At 46.0% G+C, this 15,070-nt stretch overlaps 1 protein-coding gene across 2 annotated transcripts in view; it reads left to right on the forward strand.

The window, feature by feature from the left end:
- Positions 1–15,070, forward strand: part of rasgef1a (RasGEF domain family member 1A) — a 64,878-nt gene that overhangs the window by 21,555 nt on the left and 28,253 nt on the right. The window contains exon 1 of one of the 2 annotated variants that reach the window (XM_033012986.1): positions 12,268–12,565. The exons of the other annotated variant lie outside the window; for it this stretch is intronic. Coding sequence (XP_032868877.1) covers positions 12,560–12,565 — 6 coding nt within the window. The 5' untranslated portion in view covers positions 12,268–12,559. Of the gene's footprint in view, positions 1–12,267; positions 12,566–15,070 lie in introns of those variants that run through there. 2 annotated transcript variants of the gene reach the window in all.

Raw genomic sequence — 15,070 nt, forward strand, 5'->3', positions numbered from 1 at the left:
TGTTCACATAGCTCCCGATAGAACATAGAACAGTACAGCACAGGAACAGGCGGCCATGGTGGCCCAGCGGTAAGAGTTGCTGCCTTACTGCGCTTATAGCACCAGAGACCTGGGTTCGATCCCGACTACGGGTGCTGTCTATACGGAGCTTGTACGTTCTCCCTGTGACCCCGTGGGTTTTCTCCGAGTGCGAAACATGGTCAAGGTGGTACTTCATCCCACGTACGATAGCATCACACCTCTCCTGGTACAGTAAGTCGGTCTCCTCAAGCTAGCATGTACCGAATAGTGAAAGGCTTAGATAGAGTGGATGTGGAGAGGATGTTTCCACTAGTGCGAGAGTCTTGGACCAGAGGTCAGAGCTTCAGAATTAAAGGACGTTCCTTTAGGAAGGAGATGAGAAGGAATTTCTTCAGTAGACAGTGGTGAATCTGTGGAATTTTGCCACAGAAGGCTGTGGAGCACGTCAATGGAGAATTTTAAGGTAGAGATAGATTGATTCTTGATTAGTATGAGTGTCACGGGTTATGGGGAGAAGGCAGGAGAATGGGGTTAAGAGGGAGAAATAGATCAGCCATGAATGAGTGGCGGGGTAGTCTTGATGGGCCGAATGGCCTAATTCTGCTTGTATTACTTATGACCTAGCACCAGTTTTCCAATGAGATTATAAACTATGGCTCAGCTCATGTTGGCCAAGTTGGCGCAGTTTGACAAAGGGCAGGACAGGAGAAGATCATCATCTGTAGTGGAATGTATGGAGTCTGCATGGATGTGAAATGGAGAATATTGTAGAGGTTGACTGTTGGAATGAGGATGAAGTTTCTGAAACCGAATGGGACAAAGTCATTGTTGTGCTACATCATACAAAGGGCATGGTCCAGAATGATTTTAAATGCACTGTGTGCACTTTACCTTTCATTACGAGCAGATCCTGTATTTTTGGTCTCTGTGACCTCTGTCACCAAACTTCTGAATTCTCTGGGGTGGAACCCACTCCAAGACAGACGTGAAGCTCACCGTTTGACCTGTTTTTACAAAATGTTAAATGGTCAGCTCGACATAGACTACAAGACCTACACCAAAATCAAACCAATTAGGAGCAGACGAGGGCATTCGATCCAATTTGTGATCCCAGCTACACAGACAGATGTGTACAGCAATTCGTTCTTCCCCCGCACAATTAAAGCATGGAATAATCTCCACCCTACTATAGTTACACAACCAGATGCAACTAAATTTAAAGTAGCTCTTTCTTCCCAATAACCCTTTCTGGCTTAAGCCCTCCCTTCACCACCTCCAGTTTAAATTCCATTTGGAATATTTTGGAGGACCAAGAAACCAAGAACCAAGAACCAAGAACCCTCTAGTTCCAGTGTCACAAACATCCCCGATTTTCCTAATTCCACCATAGGCAGCCACACCTTCAATTGGCAAGGCCCCAAACCTCTGGAATTCCTTTCTCAAACTTCAGTGCTTCTCCAACCCTCTTGGAGAAGATGCTTTAACCAACTCTTCTTGACCAAGCTAAAGTAATATCTCCTTGTCTTATTATCAACTTTGCTTTAATTGTAATCTCACCAATCCCTTGGGGAAACATACCATACTGGAGTTATTACATAACAGAAAATTCCTGTGGCATCACTATTAAAGGTGAATCTTGTTTGCCAAGTGTAGGACACACCTTCATATTTATACAATGCTATTTATGCAATAGCTATTTAGATAATGCCAGGAACTCGGGCAGAGGTAGCTTCCCTGTACTTTTTGAAAAAAAGATCTTGTCTCTCCTTCCCCCTGAACGTTCCCCAACAGCTCTGGAGACCCCACAAGGTAAGAGTGGTTCACCCGACTTGTGTCGTTGGGTTACAGGAGACCGCGGGCAGGTCTGACAGACTGGCAAACCCTCTGATATTTCCCAGAGTGTTCAACAGAGTCACGACCATCCTGTGCATTCACCTCCTGCTCCGAGGGAAACCTCCACCTGCTCCATTTTCTCACCTCTTCTGTCAGCTTGTTGTCAGCTGCTCATTCATCATTGTTCCATTGAGTGCGCCCGCCTGTCTGTGTTGTGTTGGTGGGTCACAGATAGGACGGTGTCAGGGTAGAGGCACAGAGCTGCCGCTTGGCATTAGTGACGCAAGTAATACTTCAGTCTGGAGGAGGTGACGTGTGACGTTGGCATCCTGGAAATTTGATTGATGTTTGCCGGCTGTTATTGGAATAAATTACTGAATTAGCCACACACCCCTGAATGTTTGAAATGTGCCCATTCTGAACAACGCTGTTCAACCAGTGAGCGGGTTGTGGATAAGTCAGCATCGAGTGGAGAAGATCAGGCCAGGGGTTGGATGCAAATCCTCCACAAGGAATGTATTTGTAGAGGAGTTTGGTGTGCAAGGCTTAACCATTCGATCACCAGAGGCTACACCACAACACAGTAGAGAGGACGGGATATCTGCACCCCCCGTGTGTTTGTGCTATTTAGTTATCAATTCACAGGACTGGCCATGGTACGTTTATTGTCCCCACATATTTACCTCTGTTCTGAAGAAGATTTACTTTGCTTTAGAGATACAGTGCAGAAACAGGCCCTTCGGCCCACAGCGTCCGTGCCAACCAGCGATCACCCGATTTTCCTAATTCCACCATAGGCAGCCACACCTTCAATTGGCAAGGCCCCAAACCTCTGGAATTCCTTTCTCAAACTTCAGTGCTTCTCCAACCCTCTTGGAGAAGATGCTTAAACCAACTCTTCTTGACCAAGCTAAAGTAATATCTCCTTGTTTTATTATCAACTTTGCTTTAATTGTAATCTCACCAATCCCTTGGGGAAACATACCATACTGGAGTTATTACATAACAGAAAATTCCTGTGGCATCACTATTAAAGGTGAATCTTGTTTGCCAAGTGTAGGACACACCTTCATATTTATACAATGCTATTTATGCAATAGCTATTTAGATAATGCCAGGAACTCGGGCAGAGGTAGCCACTTGTTTGTAGCACAGAGGTAGCACACTAACACTATCCTACACACACCAGGGACAAATTACAATTTTTACCAAGGCCAATTAACCTACAAACCTGCACGTCTTTGGAGTGTGGTTGGAAACTGCAGCACTCGGAGAAAACCCACGTGGTCACTGGGAGAAAATAACCATAGTTAGGATTGAACCCAAGTCTCCGGCGCTGTAAAGGAGCAACCCCATCACTGCTCCACAGTGTCATGGTTGAGTTGCTGCCTTAAGAGATTCCTCAGAATGGGTAAATGTCAGGTTTAGGTTTATTATTGTCATATGTGATGAGGTCAAGTGAAAAGCTTTGTCTTGCATGCTATCCAAATAGATCAGATATACTACACTTCAATACAATCATGACAAACTCAAGATAATAGATAGAGCAAAGGGTAAGATGCAGAGTGCGGAATATCGTTCTCAGTATTGTAGCGCATCGGTTCCTTAGACAAAGTCAATGTCCACAATAGGTTAGCGGTGAATCTGACAGTATCCTTGTTTGTGGAAGGACTGTTCAGAAGCATGAACACAGAGTGGAAGAAGCCGTTCCTGAGTCTGGTGGTGTGCGCTTTCAAACTTCTGTATCTTCTGCTGGATGGGAGTAGGGAAAAGTAAGAATGTCGGCCCGAAACGTTGCCTATTTCCTTCGCTCCATAGATGCTGCTGCACCCGCTGAGTTTCTCCAGCACTTTTGTCTACCTCCAATCTATCTATTCTCTCTCCACAACCAAAGTCCTCCAATTCAGACAACATCCTGTTGAATCCCTGTGCCCTCTCTCCAGAGTGCGTGTGTGCGCGCGCGTGCAAGCGCGCATGCGTGTGTGTGTATGTGTGTGTGTGTATGTGTGCATGTGAGGCAGTGCAGACGAGCGCATGTATTTTGATGCATGCACTCAGTTGAGTGAGTGTGTGGGGCCTATGTTTACTAGCCTTTGTGTATCTAGCGTACGTGCATGTGTGCATAGTTACATATCATAACCTCCCTCGTAAATCCGCCTTGTCATACCACATTTCTGCGTGTGGATTTCACAATGCTGATCTAAAAGGAATGCTAATACGTTGGGTTGAAAATATTTACTGGAGGAATTTGTTTACTGCACAATGAACAATGAAATTATCTGGATCAGAATTGCAAATCACAAAGAAAAGTATTGTGTTTGTTCAGCAAATCACTGTGTTATTTGCCTAGCATCTTATCATATCACTAAGCACTCTGAAGGGCAGTGAGTGTGAGTGTCAAAGCATTTTGTACAAAACAAGGTCCAAATATTAAACTGTTTCTCATTGGGAACAAAATGTGGAGCCATGTTCAGCAAGAATGAAGAAGTCCCCTTGGATCTCAACATCCTTCACAAACTCCCATCTTCCTTGACAATGTATGTACTTGGTGCGTTTAACCTTGTTTGAACAGCCAGTTTACCAGTACGCCTACCGTGCCTGGAAATGAAGTAGGAGTGGAGACTTGGGGCGTTGCACAAATTAAATAATGCTCCTTGGAACCACAGACATTAAGAAAACACTTTTTAAATCTGTGTGCTGATTTAAAGGGATTGATGTAATAACGTCCAAGCATTTCTCTTGTTCCGTCACTCAGAGGGTGATGCATATGTGGAATGAACTGACAGAGGAGGTAGATGAGACAGGTACACATTTAAAAGATACTTGGACAAGTACATGGATAGGAAAGGTTTAAAGGGATATGGACCAAATGAAGGCAGATAGAATTAGTTTAGATGGGGCATCATATCGGTATGGATGAGTTGGGCCAAAGGGCCTGTTTCTGTGCAGTACCACCCTTTGTAGACAGTTCATACACGCACGGCTCATAGTATCTTAAGGGCATGTCCCACTTGGGCGTCATTTGCGCGTCACGCAGGTGGCGCGTGAAGATTTAGTGAATCCCAAAATCCTGGGGCGCCGTGCGCGACCACATGTCACTGCCTACATCACCATGCACCATGCGCACGTAATGCACACCATGCGCGCTTCACGAGCGCATCATGATGCGCGCGCCGTGCGTCGTAACGTGTAAATGGTGTCGCGTAAATGATGCGCAAATGACGCCCACGTGGGACAGGCCCTTTAGAATCATTGAGTCATACAGCTTGGAAACAGGCCCTTCGACCTAACTTGCCCACGCCGACCAACATGCCCCATCTACACTAGTCCCACCTGCCTGCATTTGGCACATACCCCTCGAAACATGTCCTATCCATGTACCTGTCCCCATTTCCCCAGGTACTTTTGAATTTTGCCTCAGTGATGAAAACCCTCCAGCAGGAAGTGTAATTTCCCACTATGTGGCTTCACGCACATCCATCTCCCTGCCTGGTTCACCATCTCCCCACAGTTTGTCACCACTGGCAGGGTAATGCCCCTTGATCCGGGCATCACACATTAACATCAATGGGCCCGGAACTGATCGCTGAGGAGCCTGGCTTCTGTTCTGACACTGCTCAAAGAATCAACTCCCTCGGCACTCGGACTCAGCTGCTTACTCACAGGTTTAAGAGTTCTGCACTTTGATCTTATAATCGTCTGCGTGTTACTGTTTCAAAGGTCATGGCTGAGGACTAAGTGGATTAAACCTACTGGACTCCCTCACCCTTCGTGTCAGCTGACAATGTCATATCATCAAAGCACCAGAATAGGCTTGTGGAGTGAGGGCCAACACCTGTACGACTATGTTGACATCCCCTTCAGCCTCGTGATGACTTCCATCTTGATCTTCCGAGTGTAAAAACCCCGCCTCAGATCCCCCCTCACTTGCTGAGACCACGTATCATGTAACTAAACAAGCCCAGAGCATTAACAGGGAGGTCTTCAGCATGGAATCCCAGGCTGTCAATAGCCCTGGTTTGATCTCACGTCAGATGCAGAGCAGACAGATTTTTAACCCTTCATTCCCTGATTTCCAATCCATCCAACTTTGTTTCAAAACCTGCATTGATTTTTTTTTTCATCTTTCCTCCCTCTTTCAGCTCGACTTTCATGCTCAATATACCTCAGATAACATGCTTCAAAGAAATTTCACAGGCCCCTGCTCTGAAGTGCAGCCCAGTTTGAACCTGTAGCCCTGAATCCTGTTAGTGCTGCAATCACCACTCTGTGGTAACTCCTGCATTGATCAATGTGAATTCCTCCTTCCTGTTAATCTCCTTCTCATTTCAGTAGGGGATACTTACTTCTCAGATTGATTTAGAAGCCTTCACACAAGGGAATAATTTAACGCATTCTCTGCTAAGACATTATCATGCCTCTCCAGATTACAATAATCCAGAACTCCATTGTTCCCATTAACATCTGCTTTTTATCGGAAATGTTTACTCGTTATTTTAATACTGGCCAAGATCTTGGTCTTATTTTCCCTCTTTAATTTTGTCCTGTTTTACTACGGCCATGGGGTCATACAGAACTACAGCAACAACAAGCAAATTAGAGAGGGTTTATTTCAGCACTTGCACGACTTGCTAGTCCATAAAGAGCCTGTCCCACTTAGGCAATTTTTTCGGCGACTGTCCTAGCCGTAGCAGGTCGCCAAAAAAAACGGCGACTGAACCCCACTTACGACAATGTCTACGACAATGTCTACAACAACCTACCACCTCGTCGACGTTAAGCTACGGTGAGCTACCGACAACCGGCGACCCATTAGGACGTCCACCGACGACCACACCTACGTCCACCCGCAACAAGCTACGACAATGTAAGACAATTCAGTCGCCGGTTGACATAGGTTGACGTAGGCAGTCGCCAATGGAATTCACCGAAGCCAGCACCGGTAAAACCTACGTCACCCTGGCGGCAACCAACGACAGCACCTACGTCAGGAGAAGTCAAGCCACGACAAGCCTACGGTCGCCGAAAAGTTTTGAACATTTCAAAACCCAGCGACGACCAGAAAAATGCTACGATTATTTGGGCGACCGAGGAGACAACTCACGCCCATATAGGCGACATCCTGGTGACCATGTGATGACAGCCTAGTTGCATGTAGTTGCCTAAAGAATCGCCTGTGGGACAGGGGCGTAACTCTGCTTTTCATCCTCATTCCATGATGACTGGTTTACAATCGCGGAGTCACGCAGCACGGAAATGTGCTCTTTAGCCCATTGTTGTGACGTTCGTGTTAGGGATTGTGTCTGCTCAGCCCTAATATGAGGAAGCTTTGGGGAGATTGGGGAGTAATTGTTGCATCTCGTCCACTGTGGCAAAGTTAGTGTAAGAGAGAGAAGGGCAGAGGTGCAGACCATGGGGTGTGTGTGACCACACTCTGTGTACGCTCACTGGCCTGTACATAGCGCCGTTTCATGGCAGCGTGACCAGAGAAAAAAATATTACAGCTGTGTTTTCAAGGTGCTTTTGTACTTCTGAGTTCAAGGGTGGTAACTCATGCCTGTGGCAAAAATACCAAGTGTCTGTTTACAGACTAAACACTGGTTCCATGATGCGTTCCTTCGCAAATGTGACTGGAACACAAAATCAATAGCGTCTGATGTCAGAGCCAAATGTCAGCAGCAACGTGTCAGCCTCAAGGACCACGTGAAGCTTCATTATACACACCCCCTTGTGCGTGTGGAGGTAAGTCTGTGCATACAGTCTAAGGCACCATCACAAAATTACTGGCACCTTGCTCGGGTGTTGTCACAACAACCACCGTGAATGTAAGATTATTCCCTTCCTAATTTGCTTTGGACCAAGTGCATGTATTGGACTCTTATTTGCCACCTAGAATCCAATAGGGAGGGGATTAGGGGGGATATCCCCTGACTCCTCTATTTTCAAGAGCCCTATCTAGCTCTCTCTTGAAATCATCCAGAGCACCTGCCTCCACCGCCCTCCGAGGCAGAGAACTCCACAGACATCAGAGACAGGCCCATCTGCCCATCAAGTCAGCGCAAACCATCAACACCCATTTTTTATCCTAACCCATTTTATGCTACCAAACATTTCCAACAACTCCCCCTGGACCTCACCACTCACTCATCTCCACATCAGGGGGCAATTTGCAGCGGCCAGTTAAACTACCAACACGCACGTCTTTGAGATGTGGGAGGAAACCAGAGCACTGGATAAACGGACACTCTCATGTAGGAGAATGTGTAAAGTCCACACAGACAGCGGCAGAAATCAAAATTGAACCTGTGTTATTGGCGCTGTGACGCAGCAGTCCTGTTAGCTGCACCACTGTGCCTCTTTAAGTAATCTCCCTCAGTCATCCTGGGTGGCAGGGAATACCAGGAACATCGGCATCCCTGAGCACTTGCAAGGCTTTTTCATTGATCGCGATACATCTCAATCTGCAGCTGCATGCGAATCTCTAAGGAACCTTTCCAATTGTTAGAGATAGGAATTTGCCTCTTTAAAGCAAGAAGAAGCAAGCTGAAAGTAGACGCATTAAGAAGCTTAAAGTCATTAGGCAGTATAATGATGTGCAGGGTTCATTAATCTCAACAGGGGCAGACTTCACAGGGTAAATGCTGAGAAGCTGTGTCTCACAGCTGGAGTGTTTTGGTTCCACAAGGCTGGCCACTTAGGTCGGAGCTGAAACCTCGCTTCACTTAGGAGATGATAAATTGCCGAATTCTGCTGCCCCAGAGGACCACGAATGGTCAGTTGATGGTCAGAGGTTGGAAGGGAATGGAGGGTTTTGGGATCAGACAGGAAAGTGGGCCATGCTGGATCTAATTACTGGGTGGAGCAGGCCCAGAGGGCTGAATTACTAACTGCTCCTCATATTTTTCATTTTTTTAAGGCTGCATTTAAGTTCAGATGTTTTTGTGCTGTGGTATGGCATTCTGTAATTCCTGTGTACATTGTTCTAAGAAATGATGATGTCAAATACTGGGTGTTGCAGGATAGGACTGGGCTATTACTAATGTTGTTCAGCAGCTGTTAACACTTAAAGCCATTGCACTCCAAGGTACACGGCATGTCATGGCAGCGCGGCATGTAGATAAGTTCACCCTCCCTCCAGAAAACACCATTCACAAAATCGGTCAGATTCACAAAATAAGTAAGTAAGTTTATTGGCCAAGGGGTTGGACAGGCTAGATGCAGGAAGATTGTTCCCGATGTTGGGGAAGTCCAGAACAAGGGATCACAGTTTCAGGATAAGGGGGAAATCTTTTAGGACCGAGATGAGGAAAACATTTTTCACACAGAGAGTGGTGAATCTCTGGAATTCTCTGCCACAGAAGGTAGTTGAGGCTAGTTCATTGGCTATATTTAAGAGGGAGTTAGATGTGGCCCTTGTGGCTAAAGGGATCAGGGGGTATGTTGGGTGATCAGCCATGATCATATTGAATGGCGGTGCAGGCTCGAAGGGCCGAATGGCCTACTTCTGCACCTATTTTCTATGTTTCTATGTTTCTAAGTATTCACATACAAGGAATTTGCCTTGGTGCTCCGCCCACAAGTAATAACATGACATACAATGACAGCTACGAATGACTCAGAAAACACTAAATATTAATAATAATAAAACATTAATGATACACTGTTGTCCAATCAGTGAAATGTGAATGACGTGGGCTTCCACTTTCTCTCTCAACTCCATCCTAGATACGTGTCCCTGTGTGGTGTCATCAGCACTCTTCCTTTCACTGTCAGAGTTCTGTTGCAGAAACCCAGTTCAAAATATGCTCGATGTTCCAGGCTTAAAGTGGAGAAAAGAAAGTGCTGTATTCAATTCTGTTTTCCGCCAGATTTGCTCCTGCCCGCACACAGGTATCTGACCCTTTGAGAAACATGCCTCAAAGCTTGGCCGGCACATTTAGTTTTCATTATTACATTTACATTATGGAAAGATTAATTGGCCTTATTCAATAACATGTCATACCCAATTAGGCTAACAGTTACAGCACACTTGTGCAAGTTCAGTAAGGCATCCACTTCCTGTGTTTTGCAGGAGTATTCGCTGATTTGAATGTGTAGATGAGAGTTAATGAGGGCAGTTTGCAGGTTTGTTGTATCTGATTACCTCATTTTGATGCCCCACAAGTTTTATCACTGCCTTAGTTTGCCTCGATGTCACCAGGTTCAATCCAGGGACACTAGTACATAGAAGGGTTAGGGAGAAGAACTGCACTGTCAAAGGTGCTCAATCCTTGCAGAATGTTGCAGCACAGGCTGTTCGGCCTGTCGAGTCTATCCTAGCTCCTGGGCAGAGCAGCCATTTGAACATTGTGCGTTCACGACATTGTTTAAGTTTCAGTTACGTTTATTGAGAGGTACCACCGAGGTACAGTAAAAAACTTTTTGTTGCATGCTATCCAGTCAGCGGAAAGACAATACGTCATTACGATCAAGCTATTTACAGTGTGCAGATACATGATAAGGGAATAACCTTCAGTGCAAGGTAAAGCCAACAAAGTCCGAACAAGGGTAGTCCGCGGGTCACCAATGAGGTAGATAGTAGTTCAGCACTGCTCTCTGGTTGTGGTAGGATGATTCAGTTGCCTGATAACAGCTGGGAAGAAACTGCCCCTGAATCTGGAATCACACCTTTTGCCAGATGGGAGAGGGGAGAAGGGGAAGTGGCCAGGGTGCGACTCTTCCATAATTATGCTGCTGGCCTTGCCGTGGCAGTGAGGTATAAATGGCGTCAATAGAAGGGATGTTGGTTTGTACGATGGTCTTGACCGCGTCCACAGTTCGTTGGCAGAAATCTCTGTTGTGGATTCATTTGATGTTCAAATATCAGTGTCTTTCAAATTTTCTTTAGTTGAAGTGTTCAAACTTCTTATCAACAGATTCTATTCGGGTGTTCCTCACATAATTGCCATATAATTGCATTGATGCAACATACTGTTTAGGCAGTCATTTTGTGCAGGATGATCCCATAAAGACAAACCAGTAAGTCTTTGGAGTGTGGGAGGAAACCGGAGCACTCTGGGGAAAACCCACACAGGTCACGGGGAGAGCGTACAAACTCCGTACGGACAGCACCTGTAGTCATGATCGAACCTGGGTCTCCATGGGTCTCTGGCAGTACCTCTACCACTGTGCCACCGTGCTGCCCTTTCTGAAGAACCAGCTGAAGCCCAAACTGAAAATCTGACATTGTTTCACCGAACCCTCGTTCACAAATTTATGACCCAGGATCTCACCAACCTGAGTCTGAGGAAGGGTCTCAACCCGGAACGTCACCTATTCTCCAGTTTGACCTGCTGAGTTTCTCCAGCTTTTTGTGTCTATCCTCACTGACCTCAATTTACAATGACTGTGTGATTTGGTGCTGGACATATATTGGGCACCAGCATAAGCTGGGAAGTCCTCGTTCATAAGGAGTAACATGTCACTAAGGAGGGAAATCTCACACACATTTTCAGCAAGAACCTGCATCTTTACAGGGCTGAGGGAGAACAGCATTGCTGGAAATGGATCTGGAAAATCAGTCAATAACGAGAGCAATTTCCATTCATACAGCACCTTCAATAAGGGGTGGGAATTAATAAGCTTTGGCTTCTTCCTGCTCCTTTTCGGACACATACGATTTCATTAATTTATAGATATTGTTTATGACCCTTTATAAATATTCTTGTTTTTTTTGTTTTTGTTTTTTGTATGCTGTTTCACACTTGCATTTTATTATTTTATTTTGTTCGAAATAAAGAATTAAATAAAACCTTTAACGGAGCAAAATGGCAATTGGCAATGTAATAACACATTAAAATACTAAGCCAAAGATGCACCAGAAAAGATGGCCAAAAGTTTGGCCAAAGAGAAAGGGTCCAATCCTTGTAGGAAGGAACTGCACCAGCATTGTTTTAAACCAAAGATAGACACAAAAAGCTGGAGTAACTCAGCGGGTCAGGCAGCATCTCTGGAGAGAAGGGTAACCTGAAGAAGAGTCTCGACCCGAAACGCCACCTATTCCTTTTCTCTAGAGATGCTGCCTGACCCGCTGAGTTACTCCAGCTTGTTACTGGAGTTACTCCAGCTTGTTGTGTCTATGATGTGGTCCAATACACGTTTTAAAGGAGAAAAGAGCGGCCAATAGAATTAGGGAGGGAAGCAAAAGCCAGGGGTTTGATGGCACGTGTTATTGTTCCGGGAAATGTCCTGGGTTGGTAAGTGAAGCTTCAAAAAGGGGAAGTATTAGAATGAGTCAGGGATTTTCCGACGCTTTTTATAATCGGGGGAATTTTGAGACCGTCCCTAACGTGGGTGTTCAGTGCAGCTTGCTGCCTACTCTGTGGGAGGTGCTATAGAACATGATCTTTCACAGTGAAGTACCACCCTCAAACCTGTTGGATCGGTTACTTTGCAAAGGAGGCAGTAGAGAGGGGGAAATAAGAGTGGGGCGGGCTAAAGGCTTATTTACAAAGTCTAAGCCCATCACTCTCACACACACACACACACACACACACAGTCGGTGCACCCAGAGAGACACACAGAGAGAGAGACGGGCCGGGTAAACCCAGCGGGGACTTTCATTTGGGGAAGTTCGATTCACTTGATCTGTGGCTCCCAGAGCCCGGTTTGTTCAGTATCGAACTGAGCCACGCAGCGAAAGGACACAGACCTGTCATTGCAGAAGATGAGGGTAAGTTCTCGCTTTTATTTCATGATTTGATGTTCGAATATCAGTGTAAGGGTTCTATCAGATTTTCTTTAGTTGAAGTGTTCAAAGTTCTGATAAACAGGTTCTAACCCGTCTTTTCCACAGCATTAATGCCTGTGTCTCTACAGTATGTCTCCGTGGGCTAATCCCTCCTTTGGTCTCTGTGTGTCCTTTGTACCAGCTCCAGTATATGTACAGTAAACATTCCCCACCCCGTAGATCTGTATAGTCAGTGTATTTGTACAGGCAGGGAGGGGTGTATCGGTCTCACCCCTGGTCAAGAGACGTGGTTTTAACACAAAGCGTGAACTTGGGCAGGTTGCAAAAACAGGTGCATTACCTTAGACCTCCTGATATGCAAAGCTCCAAGCGTGAAACTCTGTGTGTGGGTGTGTGTGTGTTGTTCACTGGTGGAAGGGAGGCTGTGTATTTTGTGCCTCCTCGCTGCTAACTCCTGAATAAACACTGGGTGGATGGGGATGGGTCTTTTCCCGCCTTCCTCTCCCGTACAGTCCCGTCTGTCTCTCTACGTATGTGTCGGGGAGAGTCTGTGAAACTCAGTGAAAAAATATATCAGCGTAAAGATACCTGATCCAAACTAATCATCCGTTACAGTGCCGAGGGAGCACTGCACTGTCAGAGGTGTCATCTTCCCACTGGGACATTAAACTGAGGCGGGGGTAGAAGATCCAGTGGCAGAATCTGAAGAAGAGTGGGGCAGCCTAGTCTGATGTTGCTGGTAGTACTTAGTTCTGGAAACTAAAACAAAGTAACTGGCTCTTTACTGTAGTGAAGGTCTGTGAATCCTGCTATACATCACTTAATCTGCTACATAACAACAGTGCCTAACAACAGCGCCTACACAGGCCTCTCAAAGGGTATGACTGTTGATTCTTGCCCTATATCTAACTCGGTGCTGACGTCTTGTGTATGTACACACAAGCCCCAGTTCCTCTCAGTACTGATCGGGTAACTTGCATTGCTTTGCCAAGTTACAGCTGTACTTGAACTGGTGCCTGATGTGAGCACCAGTAACTGTTTACGGACAGACCATCAGCTGACTGCTTCACAGATCACCCACCTGCATCTTTATATAATTTTAGGACCAAGCTAAGAACGCAGATCACACTTGGAGTTCATCTGATGTAGGGGCAAAATATATTTGTTTTAATTGTGCTAATCACAGCCTGGTTTTGACCTGAAGAACCTTCCGCCCAAGTGAGGGGAGTGTAGCCATCGTTGTAACGTGAAGAAAGTGGCTCCTGGATTGTACACAGCAAGATCCCACAGAGAGTAGTGTCGCCACGGGCAGACTGTGTGAGTTGTCAGCAAAGTTGTGTTGCGTGTCAGTACCCTTATAGTGTAACAATCACTTCACAGATCACCCGTCACTTGGAACTTAGATCCCATTGGTCTGATGGAGGGAAAACATCAGATCAGGTCCGAGATAGACACAAAATGCTGGAGTGACTCAGGCAGCATCTCTTTGAGAGAAGGAATGGGTGAACGTATCGGGTCGAGACCTTTCTTCAGACAGTCAATAGACAATAGACAATAGGTGCAGGAGTAGGCCATTTCGCCATTCAATGTGATCATGGGTGATCATCCCCAATCAGTACCCCGTTCCTGCCTTCTCCCCATATCCCCTGACTCCGCTATTTTTAAGAGCTCAATCTAGCTCTATCTTGAAAGCTCTCTTGAGTCAGGGGAGAAGGAGACTAGAGATATGGAGGGGTAAGGTGTGATCCGAGCTCTGGTTCAACAATGGAGTTACCCATCAGTACTGGTGCAGGGGTGGCTATCCAGATTCTGTGCATGGATTTTGAATCGACAGGCGAGATGAACCCAAAGCATGCCAACACTGGCACTCAGTCCTCACACCTCCAAAACCCCTCTCTACACACCTTCCCACCCCATATTCCTGTGTAGACAAGTTGATGTGTCGACAAGCTGCAAAGGGTTACAGAGCATCAGGTGCATTGCAGTTCCATCGCCTGTGGAACAGGCTGCCTACACTCCAAGCACGTACATGTCGTTCCCTACAGCCGTCTCCCAACTTGGCCAAGATGAAGTGAGATAGTTGTATATTTTTAACTCGGTGCATTCACGAGATGTTTGACGAGCTGTGAGCAACTTGCTGGAATGTGAATGAGGCACTGTCTCTTCCTGTATTGGTCAATAGTTGCTTCAGGAATGATCCAGCTATTTTCCTTTTGGTTTGCTCCCTGCGTTCACAGCAAGACTTGGAGTCCAACAGCATCCTGAGGTTGGCCATTGTGACTGTCAACTGACGAGCAGTTTAGGCCCTCCTTGTCCCTCTTCACTGACCGCTCTGACTTCAGTCTTAGTTTTTTAGGTTCGTTTAGTTTAGGGATACATCGCGGAAACAGGCCCTTCGGCCCACTATGTCCGCACTGACCAGCGTTCCCCGTACACCAGCACTATCCCACACACACTAGGGGTGATTTACAAATTTACCATAGCAAA

This window comes from Amblyraja radiata, chromosome 37, assembly GCF_010909765.2.
Source record: "Amblyraja radiata isolate CabotCenter1 chromosome 37, sAmbRad1.1.pri, whole genome shotgun sequence".
NCBI lineage: Eukaryota > Metazoa > Chordata > Chondrichthyes > Rajiformes > Rajidae > Amblyraja > Amblyraja radiata.